Source organism: Hyla sarda, chromosome 1 (assembly GCF_029499605.1).
Source record: "Hyla sarda isolate aHylSar1 chromosome 1, aHylSar1.hap1, whole genome shotgun sequence".
Taxonomy (NCBI): Eukaryota; Metazoa; Chordata; class Amphibia; order Anura; family Hylidae; genus Hyla; species Hyla sarda.
Window position 1 is genome coordinate 108,512,787 of NC_079189.1, and position 19,517 is coordinate 108,532,303.

Genomic DNA, 19,517 nt, shown 5'->3' on the forward strand with positions numbered 1-19,517 from the left:
CCAGCATGTGTCATTCAGGAGTCTCCCCCCTCCCCCTTCACATATAGGGGGAGTTATCAAAACCTGTGCAGAGGGAAAACTTGCCCAGTTGCCCATAGCAACCAATCGGCTTGCTGCTTTCATTTTTATGAAGGCCTGTGAAAAATGAAAGAAGCGATCTGATAGGTTGCTATGGGCAACTGGGCAAGTTTTCCTCTGCACATGTTTTGATAAATCTCCCCCATAGAGATCATTCCCAGTATGAGATTTATTCCCCTGCAGTCCATACATCCCCAGCCCGTGCACCTTCTCATCCTCCCCTTCAGATAACACTTATCTTCTCTGTGAGGTCCTTCTCCTGTGCAGACCTGCGTCCTTAGAATACAGAGCAGGGGGGAGGGGAGGTGAGGTGCTGTGTACTCAGCTGGATGAGACGAGGGGGCGTGGCTTATTCCTCTCATGCAGACAGAGAAAAAAAAAGTGCTATGACATCTTGTCCACCACAGACTGTGGACAACGGTAAAAGAAAACCCTCGGAACTACAGAACTTCCTGCCCAACAAACAGGTAAGAAAAACACACACATGCTGCCAAAACATATAACACATGTATATTGCAAAAAAACAAAACTTACAAAGAAGATACCATATAGTCAAAAAAATTAACCACCGGAGTACCCCTTTAATTTATTGTATCTCACTTTGACTCTCAAAGGATAGCCGATATTGTTTGTCCCTTTCGGCATACCACCTGGTATAATATCGAAGCGCTTAAGGTTTTTCTTGGTGTTTTGCGTTTACCAAATGCTTAAGTTCACTTTTAACCTATATTTTTCTTGCTGCTCCGTTGTGCAATCCCTTGGGAGTCGGGAGAGTGCAGTGCCTCTTATGTGTCATGTGCGCAACTTAATTAGAGGTGGAGAGGGAAGGGGGTGGAGGCTGAGGAATTTTTGCTGAATTGGTTAACTGGGTGGGATCCCTGGGTGGTTAGCTTTCATTTTAGTTCTGGTCGCTAGTTGTAGTGTAGATTGTTGGAGTCGAGGGACCCCCCTTGCTGTCTATGCTCCTTGTATATTTTCTTTGATTTCCTGTTTTGCTGCCAGGACATTATCATTGTATTATTCCGTCGGCATCTATCAGCCCTTGTAACGCAACATCTTTTATTGCCGTGCTAATGTGATGCTTTTCTTTCTGATTCTTTTGTTTTATATGTTGAAAATTGTTTAATAAAAAATATATTTGAAAAAAAAAACTAATCTATATAGTTGTTTTTACTTTTACTAGTAGTTGGTTTTTTTAAGCCACTATAGTTCAACCACATATGTGGATCAGTAATGCTCATACAGTGCCTTGCAAAAGTTTTCACCCCCCCCCCCCCTTTTTTGTATTTTGGTGCCTCACAACCTGGAATTAACATCGATTGTTTGAGGAGTTTGATCCTTTTACAGAACATACCCACAACTTTGAAGATGTTTTTTTATTTTATTTATTGTGAAGCAAATGACAAATGTGACAAAATAACAGAAAAAGTTGAAGTGCATAACTATTCTAAACCCCCTAAAGTCAATATTTTGTAGTGCCACCTTTTGCGAAAATCACAACGTCAAGTCGCTTTGGATAAGTCTCTATGAGCTTACCACATCTTAAAACTAGGATTTTTGCCCATTCCTCTTTGCAAAACTGCTCCAGCTCCTTCATGTTGGATGGTTTGCCCTTGTGAACAGCAATCTTTAAGTCTGACCACAGATTTTCGATTGGATTGAGATCTGGGCTTTGACTAGGCCATTCCAACACATTTACATGTTTTCTCTTAAACCACTCAAGTGTTACTTTAGCAGTGTGTTTGGGGTCATTGTCCTGCTGGAAGGTGAAGTTCTGTCCTAACCTCAAATTATGCACAGAGGGGTACATATTTTCTCAAGAATATCCCTGTACAGTGGTCCCTCAACATACGATGGTAATTCGTTCCAAACGACCCATCGTTTGTCGAATCCATCGTATGTTGAGGGATCCGTGCAATGTAAAGTATAGGAAGCTGTACTTACCTGTCCCCGCCGCTCCGCACCAGGTCCTCACCGCTCCCGCTGCTGTTCCAGGGGCTCCCGATGCTGTCCCGCTGCTCCGGTGTCTTCTTCGCGATCCTCCGGTGTCTTGCGCATCTTCTGCAGGGTCCGGGCCTCGCTTTCTGGTGACGTTATTACGCTGCTGCGCCGGCCCGGCGTGCGTAGTGACGTAATAACGACGCCGGAAAGCAAGGCCCGGACCCTGGAGAAGATGCGCAAGACACCGGAGGATCGCGAAGTGGACCCGGAGCATCGGGAATAGGTAAGTGAACCTGCTGGGGCACATTACACTGCTATTCGACAGCAGCTTAAGCATTTTGAGCTGTCGGATAGCAGTTAATGCAATGGCCCCGACATATAAAAGCATCGTATGTCGATGCTGACATCGACATGCGATGGCCTCTGAGAGGCCATCGTATGTCGAGTTTATCATATGTCGGGGCCATCGTAGGTCGGGGGGTTACTGTATTTAGCACCATCCACCTTTCCCTCAACTCTGACGAGTTTCCCAGTCCTGGATGGTGTTTTTTTGGGTGATGTTGGGTTTGCGACAGACATAGCGTTTTCTTTGATAGCCGAAAAGTAAAATTTTAGTCTCATCAGACCAGAGCACCTTCCTCCATACATTTTGGGAGTCTCACATGCCTTTTTGCAAACTCAAAACGTGCCTTTTTGTTTTTAGCTGAAAGTAATGCATTTCTTCTGGCATAAAGCCCAACTCTATGTAGCGTACATCTTATTGTCGTCCTATGTACAGATACTCCAGTCTCTGCTGTGGAACTCTGCAGCTCCTCCAGGGCTACCTTAGGTCTTTGTGTTGCCTCTCTGATTAATGCTCTCCTTGCCGGGTCCGTATGTTTTGGTGGGCGGCCGTCTCTTGGCATATTTGCTGTTGTGCCATGTTCTTTAATGGTGTTTAATGGTGTTCTTGTGGATCATCAAAGATTTGGATATTTTTTTATAACCTAAGCCTGACTTGTACTTCTCAACAACATTGTCCCTTACTTGTTTGGAGAGTTCCTTGGTCTTCATGACAGTGTTTGGTTACTGATGACTCTTGCTTAGGTGTTACAGCCTCTGGGGCCTTTCAAAAAAGGTGTATGAAATGACAGATCATGTGACACTTAGATTGCACACAGGTGGACATCATTTCACTAATTATGTGATATCTGAAGGTAATTGGTTGCACCAGAGCTTTTTATGGGCTTCCTAACAAAAGGGGGTGAATATATACGCACACAAATTTTTAGTTTTTTTTTATTTCTAAACAATAGTTTTATTTATATATTTTTCTCATTTCACTTTACCAACTTAGACTATTGTGTTCTGATCCATCACATAAAATTCAGATTAACACAATATTGAACTTAAGGCTGTAATGTACCAAAATACGAAAAAGTCAAGGGGGGTGAATACTTTTGCAAGGCACTGTAGATGTAAGATACTTGCTTAGGGTATGTTTACATGTGCATATTATTGCTGCAGAAGATTTGCTGCTACAGATTTTGCTGCCCATTGACTTCAATGAATAGCAAAATCTGCTAGAGCAAATCTGCAGCAAAAATATGCACATATGAGCATACTTTTGGGGTGTACTCACACGTACAGTAACCTGTGCAAATTTGATGCGCAAAATTTAATGCTACAGATTTCAATGTAAACTAATTGACTGAACACAGCATCAAAACTGCAGCTTCAAATCCTGTGCATCAAATATGCACAGGACACTATAGGTGTGAAAAATCCCTTGAGGTTCATCTGTTACATAAAATGTAGTTGGTAAACTAGTCCCACGGTGTATAAGTTAATTATCATCTACATTTCAGTCCTACATTCCTTGATTTCTTTTCTTTACAAAAAAAATAAATAATTCTACAGTCAGAGACAATCAGGTCCGCTATGCCACTTGGCCGTAAGAATGAGACCGGTGATATAAAGGGATGAGTTTGTACTACTGCTCACTAGATTTATGACTCATTAGATAAGGCAGCAGGAATCCTTTCAGTCACAGAAATTTCCATCAGAACAGGCTCACTGCTGCCTTATCAAATGAGTCATAAATCTAATGAACAGTAATACAAGCCCCCCCCCCCCACCTTTTTACATCACTAGTCTCATCCTAAGCAGACAGGTGGGAGAATATACTTATCATATACTTTTTGACACTATAGAAAGGTAGTTAAAGGTTTGCATATACAGAAATTAAGTGTGTATGAAACCTTACCGATGGTCAAAAAGAGAATTGCTAGTTATATGGTTTAGATTTATTGCTCCCAAAATAAACATTAAGATAGTAGAGGTAAACTAGTCATATTATAAGCTATTTTGCATATTCTAAGTGCTGGCTCAATTGAATGATATGCTGTGTACACATATCACTAACATTTAGACATATTGGATATTTCTGCTAATCTAATCTATGAAAAGCATTGTGAACAACAGAGACATTGAACTGTTGCGAGTTTTTGAAAATAGACCTCAAAGAAGCTTGAATGAAAAGACTAGGGATCTTGACCTCAGATAGGTTTGTCCATGAAGGTGATTAATCCATAGTCAACAGCTTTTCACAATTTGAGTCTCACTTTCCCTTCTACCTCATATGTCATATTGCATATTATCAGAGAATTACTGAGCCAATCTCTTATCATATGGCATTTTTTGTTTTTCTCCATACATTAACAGACATATAGGCAGGTCCTGCCCATTGCCTGTATTATATTGTGAAAAGTATTTGAGGTGCAAAAATGTAAGATATTTAAATATTACAGGCATACTCTCATTATAAAATGGTATAGTGGTCCCAGTGGTCAGACCCCCCAGCCTTGCTCTTTTTTTACAATAGTTTTATACCATTCCTACAAAGATTTTTTTTTACCATGATTCATATTAATAGTAGCTTCTACTTGAATTTCTCTTTAAGGGTACATTCAGATGAGCAGATCCACAGCATAATTTATGCTGTGGATCTGCCACCAGAGGACCCCTACAAGGTGCCTTTAGATATGCCTGCTTGAAGCAGCAATATGCCGCTACGAGCAGACACTGCGATATACTAACACATCACGGCTACTCTCGGCCTAGCTCAGGGAGCAAGGGGAGCAGCCGCGATACGTGCAAGTACACTGTGCATGCGCAGCAACTCGCACATCGCAGCATAGTGTCTCTTCATAGTGGCGTAGTGCCACTCTGAGCAGGCACATCTAAAGGCACCCTATAGATCCGCTTGTCTGAACGCACCCTAAGTCTACATTAGAAGTGTTAACGTTGCTAGTACATGTGTTAGATAGCTTAGTCTATGACAGATTTCTCTGTCATCACCTCTAAGACCATCATAACAGTCAAAGGTCGAATAATATACTCTTGGATATTCCTTCACTGCCCACTCTCCAAGCATGAACTGAGAAAATGTGCTTTTACAAAAGTAACATGTTTTGTCTTCCCTGAACCATGGGCAAACCGAAACATTATCATGCTTCCTTATCACAATAATATGTGATTTACTTTCAATGGCTGTGCCATTTCAGAGGAATCACATCTGTAACTATGGCTGGGAACAGGGCTCTGAGCCATTGGAGTTCCAATTGACAGATCTTGCCATATACACAATTAACGAGAGAACTGTAATTCAGAGGGGGCCAACCGCCCCAATAACTTAAACCTGTTACTGGCCATCGGTGATTGTTCTTTAATTGTTTAGCCATTCAAAGTGAATGAGAAAACCTTTTTTAGGGTCCATTTGACAAGCAGGATATGAAACTGAACACAGCATCAAATCTGTAGCTTCAAATCCTGCACATCAAATATGCACATGATACTGTATGTGTGAATAAACCCTTAAGATGGCAACCCATGATTGCACAGAAAATTTGTCTAGGGGAGATATACACATATTAAAGATGTCTACTAGGTATTAAATATAATTGAACTGAAAATTTGTCACATGAAATGTAGTGCAGGTGAGAAGAGTAGTCTTTCAAAAAGTTATTTTTGGTGAGGTATCACCATATGTATTCACAACCATTGGACATGTAGAAATACACTGAAAAAGGGAGGCAAGTTACAAAAGCATCATACAATCCAACAATTCCTTCTTAAAACACAGCTCTCTGATTATCCACATGTCAGGTTATAGAAACAACTAGCCATCAGCTTTTAGTATCAAAAGAAGCTGTAAGAAGCAACACAGTAGTATTACAAGAAGACCATGCAAATTAAAGGGGGATCATGCTATAAAGGGGTACTCCATTGGAAAACAAATATTTTGAAATCAACTGGTGCCAGAAATTTAAAAAGATTTGTAAAAAAAACTGTCCAGAGTAAGAGCAAATCCCCATAGCAAAGCTCTCCCGCTCTGGACAGTTCCTGACACGTACAGAGGTGTTAGCAGGGAGCAATATGGTCAGACTGTAGTATACACAGCTGATACGTACTAGAAGGGTTAAAATTCCTAAACAGAAGTACTTTAAAATCTGTTTACCTTTCTGACACCTGTTGATTTAAAGCCATTTAAAGTCATGTGGAGTCCTCCATGGAGGTGCTGATCCTTTTAGACTGCATTTTTGTTTTTTTATCTAGCTAGTATGTGAGGTCCTGAGCAGATGATGACCCTACCCATGACATCCATATGTTACACCAAGATCATTCCAAATATAGCAGCACATGACCACATCTTCACACTTAGCAGCACCTTGTTTGCCACCAGCTGAAGAAAAACAGTTTGCCATACATGTCCCCTTTAAGAGTGCTAAGATGTGTCTGTGTGTATTGTCGTAGGTCATAAATCAGCATCCATGGCTAGCACAGAGATGGGATGATAAACAGCTGTATGCAATTCCTAAGACCAATTGCAAAGCTGCTTACCTTTTGTTGTTACAGTAGGTGTATTTGAGCAATAGAAAAATAACTACATGGCAGCTAGTTTTGGCTCACTCCATTACATGAGGCCTGATGTTGTTTTCCTAAATTATGTTTTAAATGTTTTGCATGTGTTGTTATGATTTAGAACAACAATGTATACGATGTTTTACATCTTTTACTAACTAAAATAAATAATATTGATAAAAATAATTATATTTATCTTTTACTTTTGTGTAGATTTTTTTTTTTTTTACTAATTATTTTACCTATATATTAACCCCTTAAGGACCAGGGGTTTTTCTGTTTTTGAATTTTTTGTTTTTTGCTCCTTGCCTTTAAAAAATCATAACTCTTTAAATTTTGCACCTAAAAATCCATATGATGGCTTATTTTTTGCGCCACCAATTCTACTTTGTAATTACGTCAGTCATTTTGCCCAAAAATCTACGGTGAAACGGAAAAAAAAATCATTGTGCGACAAAATTGAAAAAAAAACGCAGTTTTGTAACTTTTGGGGGCTTCCGTTTCTACGTAGTACATTTTTCGGTAAAAATGACACCTTATCTTTATTCTGTAGGTTCATACGATTAAAATGATACCCTACTTATATAGGTTTGATTTTGTCGGACTTCTGGAAAAAATCATAACTACATGCAGGAAAATTAATACGTTTAAAATTGTCATCTTCTGACCCCTATAACTTTTTTATTTTTCCGTGTATGGGGCGGTATGAGGGCTCATTTTTTGCGCCGTGATCTGAAGTTTTTAACAGTACCATTTTTGCATTGATAGGACTTATTGATCGCTTTTTATTCATTTTTTAATTATATAATAAGTGACCAAAAATGCACTATTTTGGACTTTGGAATTTTTTTGCGTGCACGCAATTGACCGAGTGGTTTAATTAATGATATATTTTTATAATTCGGACATTTCCGCACGCGGTGATACCACATATGTTTATTTTTATTTTTATTTACACTGTGTTTTTTTTTTTAACAGTCAAACCAAGAATCTTTTATTGAAAAGAATAATGATAGCAGTACAAAAGGCAAAAGATAAATAGTAAAATGCCTTTTCAGGCATAAAATCACATAATAACAGATAAAACAGAGAACATGGAGGTTACATCATCTCGTTGGTTCGCACAGAAACAAAGAACATATGCATGGAAAACAGTACAAATACAGGGCAATGGCAGGATCGGTCGTCCCAAACAGTCGCCTCAAGCACATATAATACCTAGTAAAATTCCCCGCCCCCCAGTTCAATATAGAGAAAGGCAATTCTGCATAGGTGGGCAATAAGAGGAGGCCTGCCATTCTTCCCATAATTTATCAAAATATTCCACCCTGTTCTCACGAATGGCAGACAATTTTTCACAAAGCATAATAAAGTTAACTCTATCGATAACCTTCTGAAACGACAATAACGGGGATTTCCATTGGGCCGCTATATGAATCCTGGTAGCCATAAGAATGAATTGAGCCATTCGAAAGGTGCGGAATGGCATCCTACTGGGTCTGTTGCTTAAAAGACAAAAAGATGGGGAACTGGGCATGCGGTCACCAAATAAATCTACCAGGACCACATGAACCCTTCTCCACAATTGCGCTACCGTAGGGCAGCTCCACCAAATATGATGCATAGAACCAGTAGTCTGACATCCCCTGAAGCAAAGAGGAGACACCGATGGGTATAGTGTGTGCAATCTAGAAGGGACCATATAGACTCTATGTAGGATTTTAATAGATGTCTCCATCAAGGAGACCTGCCAACTACCCTTACTAATAGCCGTGCAACAAGCATGCCATTGGGGCAAAGATAGGGTCACACGGAGGTCACGTTCCCAGGCTACCATGAAGCGCAGTTTAGTATCAGTAGGGGGAGCATTTAGATGAGCATAAATGCGAGAAAGCATGCCTGGCAACGTAGGACCATAAAGCAAGGCTGCTTCATAGAATGTAGTATGTACCTGAAAGCCCTTAGGTCCCAATGAGGAGTAATATGATAGGATTTGAAGGGCCCGGAAATATTCCCCAGGCGGGAGTGTATGTATAGAGCAGAGTTGTGTTATGGTGATCAATTGTTTACCCACCAGCAGGTCAGATAATCTAGTTAGGTTAGCAGAGCGCCACCAAGAATATAAAGCAGTGGAAATGCTAGGTTGAAAAGAGGGATTAGAAAGAAAGCGGAGGAGGGGAGGTATAGGGGACTGCAGACGGAATTTGAAGCGAACCAGACGCCAAAGAGACAAGGAAAACAGAGTGATTTGCGCCAAAGAGGAGAGAAGAGCTGAGACAGGACAAGAGGACCACATCATGGCGGAAAAAGAGTAGGGAGAAATAAGGGATGCCTCCAACCCCACCCATCTAGGGGCATTTTGCGTGGCGTGTGTGAGGGCCAATTGGGCTAGGCGAGCAGCATAGTAATATTTCAACAGGTTGGGAACCGATAGGCCACCCACCCTTTTATGATAATGCATAACAGTCTTATTAATGCGGGGTCGTCTCCCATTCCAGATGTAATGGGAAATAGTGTGTTGAAGAGAGCATATGTCTTTTTTCACTACCGGGATGGGAAGGGAGCGGAACAAATACAGGATGCGTGGAAGAATAACCATTTTGCATACATTTATGCGACCTATCCACGAGATATGGGGTACCGTCCACTTAGTGAGATCCGCTCTAATAGAGCGAAATAGTGGAGGATAGTTTGCCGCATATATAGCTTTAAGGGATGTAGTAAGAGTAACACCTAGATAGGACAGGCCTTGGGAGGAATCATGAAACCCAAAATTTAATGAAATCAATTGACGTGTCAAAGGTGGGACATTGCAATACATAACCTCCGATTTAGCCACATTCACCTTCAACCCCGACAGCCCAGCAAACCTATCCAAGAGGGTGAGTAAATTAGGTAAAGTAACTAAAGGATTCGTTAACGTCAGGAAAAGGTCATCTGCAAATAGACTAGTTTTATATTCCAGCGAACCCACCACAAGGCCCTTAATGTCAACATTGTCTCTAATAGCAACCGCCAAGGGCTCCATCACGAGCGCAAAAAGTGCCGGTGAGAGGGGGCATCCCTGGCGCGTTCCCCTCCCTATAGATATAGATGAGGGTGAAGTGGAGGGCAGCTTCAAGTAGGCCGTTGGGGCCGAATAAATGCCACGCAACATGCTAACAAAGGGACCCGAGATGCCAAATTTCGACAGTACCTGAAACAGGTAGGGCCACAAGACCGTATCAAAGGCCTTTTCTATATCTAGCGCTAGGGCGACCATGGGAGTTTTAGTTACATCTGAATAGTTGATAAGGTTTAAGATCTTCCTGATATTATCTGGGGCTTGTCGGCCTGGGATAAATCCCACCTGGTCATGGTGGATAAGAGAGGGCAAATAGGAATTAAGTCTAGAAGCAAGAATAGAGGTAAGTAGTTTAGAATCGACATTAAGAAGAGAGATAGGACGATAGTTAGAGGGTAGAGTGTGGTCCTTAGAGGGTTTAGGCAAGACAGTGATCAAAGCATCAAGAAATTCAGAGGGAGGTTTGGCGCCAGAAAAAAGGGAGTTGAAAAAGGAAACAAGATGAGGAATTAGCAAAGAGGAAAAGGTTTTAAAGTAGGAGGCAGAAAATCCGTCCGGGCCGGGAGACTTGCCCAATTTAAGATGGTCAATGGCCCATTCTACCTCCTCCACCGTGATGGGTCCGTTCAAGGCCTCCCGGTCCAAAGCAGATAAAGATGGGAGAGACAATTGAGAGAAAAAAGCATTGAAAGAAGCAGAATAATTAGGGGGAGAGGGAGGAGCCGAGTAGAGGTGAGAATAGAAGGAAGAAAAAGCCTCATAAATACAATCAGGGTGGGATGTGCGGAGACCCGGTCTCAACTGAACACTATGTACCCGGTTAAATGAGGAAGTTTTCTTAAGCATAGCCGCGAGCAACCTGTCAGGTTTGTTAGCCAACCTATAATAGGTTGCACCCGTCCACCTCAAAGCTTTCTCAACCTTAGTAGAAAGCAGGGCATCCAATTGCAACCTAGTATCCGCAATAGACTTATAAAGATAGGGGGTAGGATCCTGCTGATGGGCAAAAACCAATCTAGACAATCTGGCCTCCAAGGCCGCCTGGACTCTAGACCTATCTCGCTTAATACCCGAGGCCGTAGAGATCAGGCGTCCGCGGATGTAAGCCTTATGGGCCAACCACGTCCAATGCGGAGACGATTGTGGGGAGCTGTGGGGAGAAGTAGGAAGCAATATCACTCTCCAATTGGGTTTTAATTCTAAGCATAGTCAATAGAGACTCGTTAAGTCTCCACCTAAATGGTAATATGAGAGTGGACATAAAATTAAAGACTGACAATACCAGATCATGGTCCGACCATGACACGGGTACATGACGAGCAAAGACCAGCTTAGACACCGTCGCAGCGTTGACCAAGATCCAGTCTATCCTCGTGTAGTGGCGTTGGACCGGGGAATAATAGGTATAACCTCTACTGGCACCGTTATGTTCCCTCCATGTGTCCACAAGAGAGTGCATAGCAAACAGATTGGATAATAAGCGTTGTTGAGTCCCCGACCTACGAAACTGAACCGTATTAGAACGGTCCAACTTGCCGTTATAAACAAAATTAAAATCACCTGCCCACAACAATGTCTCATAAGTCAGGGAGTCAAGAATGGAACACATATCTCTAAAGAATAAAATAGGGTTGTCGGTGGGGGCGTAAGTATTCACAAGACAGATAGTTTTCCCATACAGAGTACCTAAAATAATTAGATAACGACCTTCAGGATCACATTTCGCCTCCGTCACCTCAAGTGGAAGGGAGTTGTGCAAGAAAATAGCAACTCCTCTACACTTAGTGGTAAAGGACGCCCTGTACATTCTTACAAAAGATTTATGAATAAAACTAGGGTAACAAGTCACAGTAAAATGCGATTCTTGTATACAGACTATGTCAGGTTTGAGGCGGACATATGTATGGAAAGCCATTTTCCGTTTGTTAGGGGAGTTAAAGCCCCTAACGTTATGTGATATTATCCTACACATAATGGGTAAAATTAAAAAAGCTAAATATAAAAGGAGAAGGCAAACCATCACCCACATATACTTTACAATAGGCGACGACCGATCCCGTTACACTGCCTCCATCACAAAAGAAAGGTGTAGCTGGTAAACCTCCTGAAACAAAAGAAAAGACAAAAACAAACCAAATAGAACAAATCAAAACAATACAATACTCAGGAAAGGCGGTCCAGGATATCATCTGAACCCTCGTACTTCCTGTGCCCCAATCGGGACAGGTGAGGCGCAACAGTCCACATTGCGTCTAGCCAGCTAAATAGGTGACCCAAGTAAAGGCACCAGGTCAGCCCAGAGAGGAGCTAGAAAGGTAAGGACAAGGGAAGAGACGAAAAGCAGGATGAGGAAGAGAGAGAAGCAGGAGCAGTCTAAAGAGGAGAACAGGGAAATCTAGAGGGAAAAAGGTGGGGGAAAGAAAAGAAAAGAAATGTAGAGGATCAGAGTGTAGGTAAAAGGCAACAGAGACTAAGTCTCAAGTACACAAGTCCCGGGCAGCTTGGCAAAAAATAGGTGCGGATCCAACAGGTAAAGTCTCGCTGAGCAGGAGAATTCTCATATGCTTAGTAAACATTATAAAAAAAAAAATAAAAAAAAAATGGAAAGTAAGTGAATATCCACTGTCAGGACTAGAGGCCATATTGAAAAACAAAGAAAAACTCAATCAAATCAGGGGGCAAAAAGCAATCCACAACTTGCCAATGGGGGTGTACAGGTCACTTCAAGTAGGTTGGCATGGCTCCCGTGAGGGAGGTCGGTCCCGCTTAGCCTGCGGTGCCGGAGTCCAGGTTCTCGACGGCCGAGGCACTCTTGGAGGCAAGGGGGGATTCTCCACTAATGGTACACGGGCTTGCAGCAAAATATCCTGTGCCTCTTGCAGGGAACGCACAGTATGTAGCTTGCCTTTCAATTGGAACGAAATGGAAAACGGAAAGCCCCACTTGTATTTTATCTGCTCGCGTTGTAGCGCGAGGGTGACAGGACGGAAGTCCCTACGGCGGGCCAACGTGGATGGAGCTAGGTCCGAATATATATGCACCAAGGGAGGCATCCCAGGGAGCACCGGCAAATTACGAGTCGCAGACAGCAGGACATCGCGGACCTCGGGGTAGTGTAGCTTGAGGACGACATCCCTGGGTAAGTCAGGGCCTCTTGGCTTAGCTAAGGCACGGTGAATGCGGTCAAAACGGAGCATTTCCGGCTCCAACTGTGGGGCAAGCTCAAAAAATAAAGATGTTAACGTTTTAGAGAGGTCCACATCGGGTTCAGGGAGACCGCGTATCTGCAAATTAGCCCTCCGTGAGCGATTTTCGAGGTCCTCTAACTTGAGCTCAAAGTCCCGCAGCTGTGTTGTATGGTCATCAATGTCCCTCCTGTCCTCCTCCGCTGCGTCTGCCAGCACGTCCAGTTTGGCCTCGTTGTCTGAAACTCTCCTGCCCAAATCCTGCAGCTGGGAGGTAAAATCATCCACCGCCTTAGACAGGGCTGAGTGGAACATCTTCTTAATGCTCCGAAACATGGCCGTTGGTGTTAAGTCGGCGGGTTCTGCAGGCTCCTCCCCATCTGAAAGGCCTGCCGGAGAAGTGTCTCTCCCCGTCGCCATCTTGGAGCGGGCCCCGGAGCGGAATAAGTCCGGAATTGATTGAGAGAGGACCTGAGAATTGCGGAGAGATCCCCTTCTGCCTGACCGGGGCATATTCAGGAATCGATGGGTAAGTGGATCAGCGTCTTGGAGCCGAATTTCGGCGCTAAGTGAGGCTTAAAGACGCGTGTGGCGCGGAGCTCACATCACCTACGTCCTATTCCGTGAGCCGCGCGCATGCGCCCCCGTGTTTTTTTTTTTATTGGAAAAGGGGGGTGATTCAAACTTTTAATAGGGGAGGAGTTAAATGATCTTTATTCACTTTTTTTTTTGCAGTGTTATAGGTCCCATAGGTCCCACACTGATCTTCATCATTGATCACTGGTTTCTCATAAGAAACCAGTGATCAACGATTCTGCCGCATGACTGCTCAGGCCTGGATCTCAGGCACTGAGCAGTCATTCAGCGATCGGACAGTGAGGAGGCAGGTAGGGGCCCTCCCGCTGTCCTGTCAGCTGTTCGGGATGCCGCGATTAGCCGCGGCTATCCCGAACAGCCCGACTGAGCTAGCCGGCCACTTTCGGGATCAGCGCTGCGCGCTATTAGAGGCGGGTCCCGGCTTCACTATGACGCCGGGCCCGCCGCGATATGACGCGGGGTTACTGTGTAACCCCGCGTTATATCAGGAGAGCAGGACCAAGGGCGTACCTGTACGCCCTTGGTCCTTAAGATGTTAACCCCTTCAGGACCAGGCATTTTTTGTCTTTTGCACTTTCGTTTTTTCCTCCTTACCTTTAAAAAATCATAACTCTTTCAATTTTGCACCTAAAAATCTGTATTATGGCGTATTTTTTGCGCCACCAATTCTACTTTGTAATGACATCAGTCATTGTACCCAAAAATCTACGGCGAAATGGAAAAAAAATCATTGTGCGACAAAATTGAAAAAAAATGCCATTTTTGTAACTTTTGGGGACTTCCGTTTCTACGTAGTACATTTTTCGTTACAAATGACACCTTTCTTTACTCTCTAGGTCCATACGGTTAAAATGATACCCTACTTGTATAGGTTTGATTTTGTATTACTACTGAAAAAAAATCATAAATACATGCAAGAAAATGTATACGTTTAAAATTGTCATTTTCTGAGCCCTATAACTTATTTATTTTTCCATGTTCAAGGGGCTATGAGGGCTCATTTTTTGCGCCTTGATCTGAAGTTTTTGTCGGTACCATTTTTGCATTGATTGGACTTTTTGATAGCTTTTTATTCAGCTTTTCATGATATAAAAAGTGACCAAAAATACGCTATTTTGGACTTTGGGATTTTTTTGCGTGTACGCCATTGAACATGCGGTTTAAAAAGCGGTATATTTTTATAATTCGGACATTTCTGCATGCGGCGATACCATATATGTTTATTTTTATTTACACAGTTTTTTGTTTTTTTTTGGAAATGCCAGGTAATTAAAACTTTTATTAGGGGAAGGGATCATTGAAAGGGTTAATGATTTATTTACACTTTTCTTATGCAATATTATAGCTCCTATAGGGGGCTATAACATTAACTGATATTTTACACTGATTGATCCATCTCCATAGGAATGGATAAATCAGTGTTTTCGGCGATTGAATGCTCAAGCCTGGATCTCAGGCTTGAAGCATTCATTCGGCGATCGGACAGCGCAGGAGAAGGTAAGAAGACCTCCTCCTGTGTTACAGCTGTTCGGGATGCCGTGATTATACCGCGGCGATCCCGAACAGCTCCCTGAGCTAGCTGGGCACTTTTACTTTCGTTTTTAGCCGCGCGGCTCAGCTTTGAGCGCGCGGCTAAAGGGTTAATAGCGCGCGGCACCGCGATCAGTGCCGTGGCTATTAGAGGCGGGTCCCGGCGTCACTATGACGCCGGGCCCGCCGCAATATGATGCGGGGTTACCGTGTAACCCTGCGTTATATCACTGGAGCGGGACTAGGGGTGTACGTTTTTGCCCTTGGTCCTTAACAGGTTAAAATGTAGTACTATCTGTGTAGGTAACATGAATAGGTAACATTTCTATAGGTAACATTTCTAAGAAATTTCCTAAGAAGGATAAGGACAACAGACAGTAAAACCTCTTCGAGGAGATCATCCAAAATTAGTCATGGCCGTAAATGTTGGCACCCCTGAAATTTTTCTAGAAAATGAAGTGTTTCTCACAGAAAAGGATTGCAGTAACACATGTTTTGCTGTACACATGTTTATACCCTTTGTGTATATTGGAACTAAACCAAAAAAGGGAGAGAATAAAAAGCAAATTGGACATAATGTCACACCAAACTCCAAAAATGGGCTGGACAAAATTATTGGCACTCTTAACTTAAAATTTGGTTGCACACCCTTTGGAAAAAATCAGTCGCTTCCTATAACCATCAATAAGCTTCTTGCACCTCTCAGCCGGAATGTTGGACCACTCTTCCTTTGCAAACTGCTCCAGAACTCTTATTGGAAGGGCACCTTTTCCCAACAGCAATTTTAAGATCTCTCCACAGGTGTTCAATGGGATTTAGATCTGAACTTATTGCTGGCCACTTTACAACCCTCCAGTGCTTTGTTGCTATCCATTTCTGGGTGCTTTTTGGTGTATGTTTGGGGGTCATTGTCCTGCTGGAAGACCCAAGATCTCGGACGCAAATCCAGCTTTCTGACACTGGGCTGTACAGTGCAACCCAAAATCCATTGGTAATCCTAAGATTTCATGATGCCTTGCACACATTCAAGGCACCCAGTGCCTGGGGCAGCAAAACAACCCCAAAACATCATTGAACCTCCACCATATTTCCCTGTAGGTACTGTGTTCTTTTCTTTGTAGGCATCTCTCCTTTTTCGGTAAACAGTAGAATGATGTGCTTTACCAAAAAGCTCAATCTTGGTCTCATTTGTCCACAAAACGTGTTCCCAGAAGGATATTGGCTTACTCAAGTTCATTTTAGCAAAATGTAGTCTTGCTTTTTTTTATGTCTGTGTCAGCAGTGGGGTCCTCCTGGGTCTCCTGCCATAGTGTTTCATCTCCTTTAAATGTCGACTGATAGTTCGCTCTGACACAGATGCTCCCTGAGCCTGCAGGACAGCTTGAAAATCTTTGGAACTTGTTTGGGGCTGCATATGCACCATCTGGACTATCCTGCATTGACACCTTTCATCAATTTTTCTCTTCTGTCCATGCCCAGGGAGATTAGATACAGTGCCATGTGCTGTTCTTGATAATGTTGCGCACTGTGGACAAAGGCAAATCTAGATCTCTGGAGATGGACTTGAACCTTGATATTGTTAATATTTTTGGTTCTCAAGTCCTCAGACAGTTCTCTTCTTCTCTTTCTGTTGTCCATGCTTAGAGTGGCACACACAGACACACAAAGCAAAGACTAAGTGAACTTCTCTCCTTTTTATCTGCTTTCAGGTGTGATTTTTATACTGCCCACACCTGTTACATGCCCCCAGGTGAGTTTAAAGGAGCATCATATGATTGAAACAATCTCATTTTTCCACAATTTTGAAAGGGTGCCAATAATTTTGTCCAGCCCACACAAAAGTGTGACATTATGTCCAATTAGCTTTTTTTCCTCCCTTTTTTGGTTTAGTTCCAATACACACAAAGGGAATAAACATGTGTATAGCAAAACATGTGTTACTGAAATTCTTTTCTGCGAGAAATACTTTTTCAGGGGTGCCAACATTTATGACCATTACTGTACATTAAAAGGTGGTTTTCTATGATGTGGTCTTCTCAAAGAAAATGACTTTGCATAATGTATCAAACAACATGTGTCTGGATAATCTGGATCTGGATAATCTGGATATCTTCTCAAAGAGGTTGTATTTTAGCAAGGTTATTCTAGTTCTAAAAGGTTCTCTATTCTTTCATAAAATGTATTTTATGTTGCATGACAAGGAAGTTTAACTAAGCTGTGATTTAGCATCGACAATATGCATTTCTGTGATTCAGTTATTTTAGTTTCTTACCCACTCAAAATGTAATTGAAAGCATCTCTTCATTCCTGACCTCTTCCAGCTCTTAAGTTTCTTATTACATGCTACAGAATTACTTCCAGGAACTTACAGCAAGCTGAAATAGTGCTCCTTTAGACATATAGTGGGATTGTGGTTTGAACAGAGAGGCTACATATCTACTGTAATTCATGGGTTATTACTCTTTATTATAATACTAACAAATTAAAAACTTTCTTCAACAGTTAACAAGATATTTGAGTATCATTAGTAAGATTAGCACTGTCACCGTGAAAAAAATTGTTAAGCGGGCAAGGGAAGCATGTTAAGACAATAAAAATCTATAATAAAAAACTTTAGAAAAATAAAGAAGATATCCCCAGTTGCAGAGAAGAGGAAACATGCACATATAGGACACAGAAAAAGAAACGCAACTTAGTTTTAAGAACTAAACAACTTCCTGTCAGGGGTGAATCACATAAAAACCTGCTTAAAGGGGTACTCCACTGGCCAGCGTTAAGAAGTAAATGTTCCGAACGGTGTCTTCACGCTGCAGGGGTCGGCTACGCCCCTTGTGATGTCACGAGGGGCGTGACCAACCCCCGCCGCACGAAAACACCATTCGGAACATTTACTTCAGAAAGCTGGCCAGTGGAGTACCCCTTTAAGTCAGTAAATGTATAATAACACTATATAAGTAAGTTATACACTGCTCAAAAAAATTAAGAGAACAAACAACACAATGTAACTCCAAGTCAATCACACTTCTGTGAAATCACACTGTCCACTCAGGAAGTAACACTGATTGACAATCAATTTCACATGCTGTTGTGCAAATGGAACAGACAACAGGTGGAAATTATAGGCAATTAGAAAGACACTGCCAATAAAGGAGTGGTTCTGCAGGTGGTGACCACAGACCACTTATCAGTTCCTATGCTTCCTGGCTGACATTTTGGTCACTTTTGAATGCTGGCGGTGCTTTCACTCTAGTGGTAGCATGAGACGGAGTCTACAACCCACACAAGTGGCTCAGGTAGTGCAGCTCATCCAGGATGGCACATCAATGCGAGCTGTGGCAAGAAGGTTTGCATTGTCTGTCAGCATAGTGTCCAGAGCATGGAGGCGCTACCAGGAGACAGGCAGTACATCAGGAGACGTGGAAGAGGAGGTCATAGGAGGGCAACAAGCCAGCAGCAGGACCGCTACCTCGGCCTTTGTGCAAGGAAGAGCACTGCCAGAGCCCTGCAAAATGACCTCCAGCAGGCCACAAATGTGCATGTGTCCACTCAAACGGTCAGAAACAGACTCCATGAGGGTGGCATGAGGGCCCAATGTCTACAGGTGGGGGTTGTGCTTACAGTAGAATACCGTGCAGGACATTTGGCATTTGCCAGAGAACACCAAGATTGGCAAATTCGCCACTGGTGCCCTGTGCTCTTCACAGATGAAAGCAGGTTCACACTGAGCACAGTGACAGATGTGACAGAGTCTGGAGACGCCATGGAGCAACATCCTCCAGCATGACCGGTTTGGCGGTGGGTCAGCAATGGTGTGTGGTGGCATTTCTTTGGGGGGCCACACAGCCCTCCACGTGCTTGCCAGAGGTAGCCTGACTGCCATTAGGTACTGAGATGAGATCGTCAGACCCCTTGTGAGACCATATGCTGGTGCGGTTGGCCCTGGGTTGCTCCTAATGCAAGGCAATGCTAGACCGCATGTGGCTGGAGTGTGTCAGCAGTTCCTGCAAGAGGAAGGCATTGATGCTATGGACTGGCCTGCCCGTTCCCCAGACCTGAATCCAATTGAGCACATCTGGGACATCATGTCTCGCTTCATCCACCAACGCCACGTTGCACCACAGACTCTCCAGGAGTTGGCAGATGCTTTAGTCCACGTCTGAGAGGACATCCCTCAGTTGACCATCCGCCACCTCATCAGGAGCATGCCCAGGCGTTGTTGG

The 19,517-nt window shown here is 42.9% G+C and overlaps 1 protein-coding gene and 1 long non-coding RNA gene across 3 annotated transcripts in view; one reads left to right on the forward strand and one right to left on the reverse strand.

The window, feature by feature from the left end:
• The window catches only part of LOC130357222 (uncharacterized), a 207,963-nt gene that overhangs the window by 114,705 nt on the left and 73,741 nt on the right, over positions 1–19,517 (reverse strand). The gene's annotated exons all lie outside the window — the stretch shown is intronic.
• PDLIM3 (PDZ and LIM domain 3) overlaps positions 163–19,517 on the forward strand; it is a 77,576-nt gene continuing 58,221 nt past the window's right edge. Inside the window, exon 1 of one of the 2 annotated variants that reach the window (XM_056559770.1) lies at positions 163–545. In XM_056559770.1, the coding sequence (XP_056415745.1) occupies positions 408–545 (138 nt within the window). In that variant the 5' untranslated portion in view covers positions 163–407. The remainder of the gene's footprint in view (positions 546–19,517) is intronic. The other variant, XM_056559790.1, reaches the window with a different exon arrangement.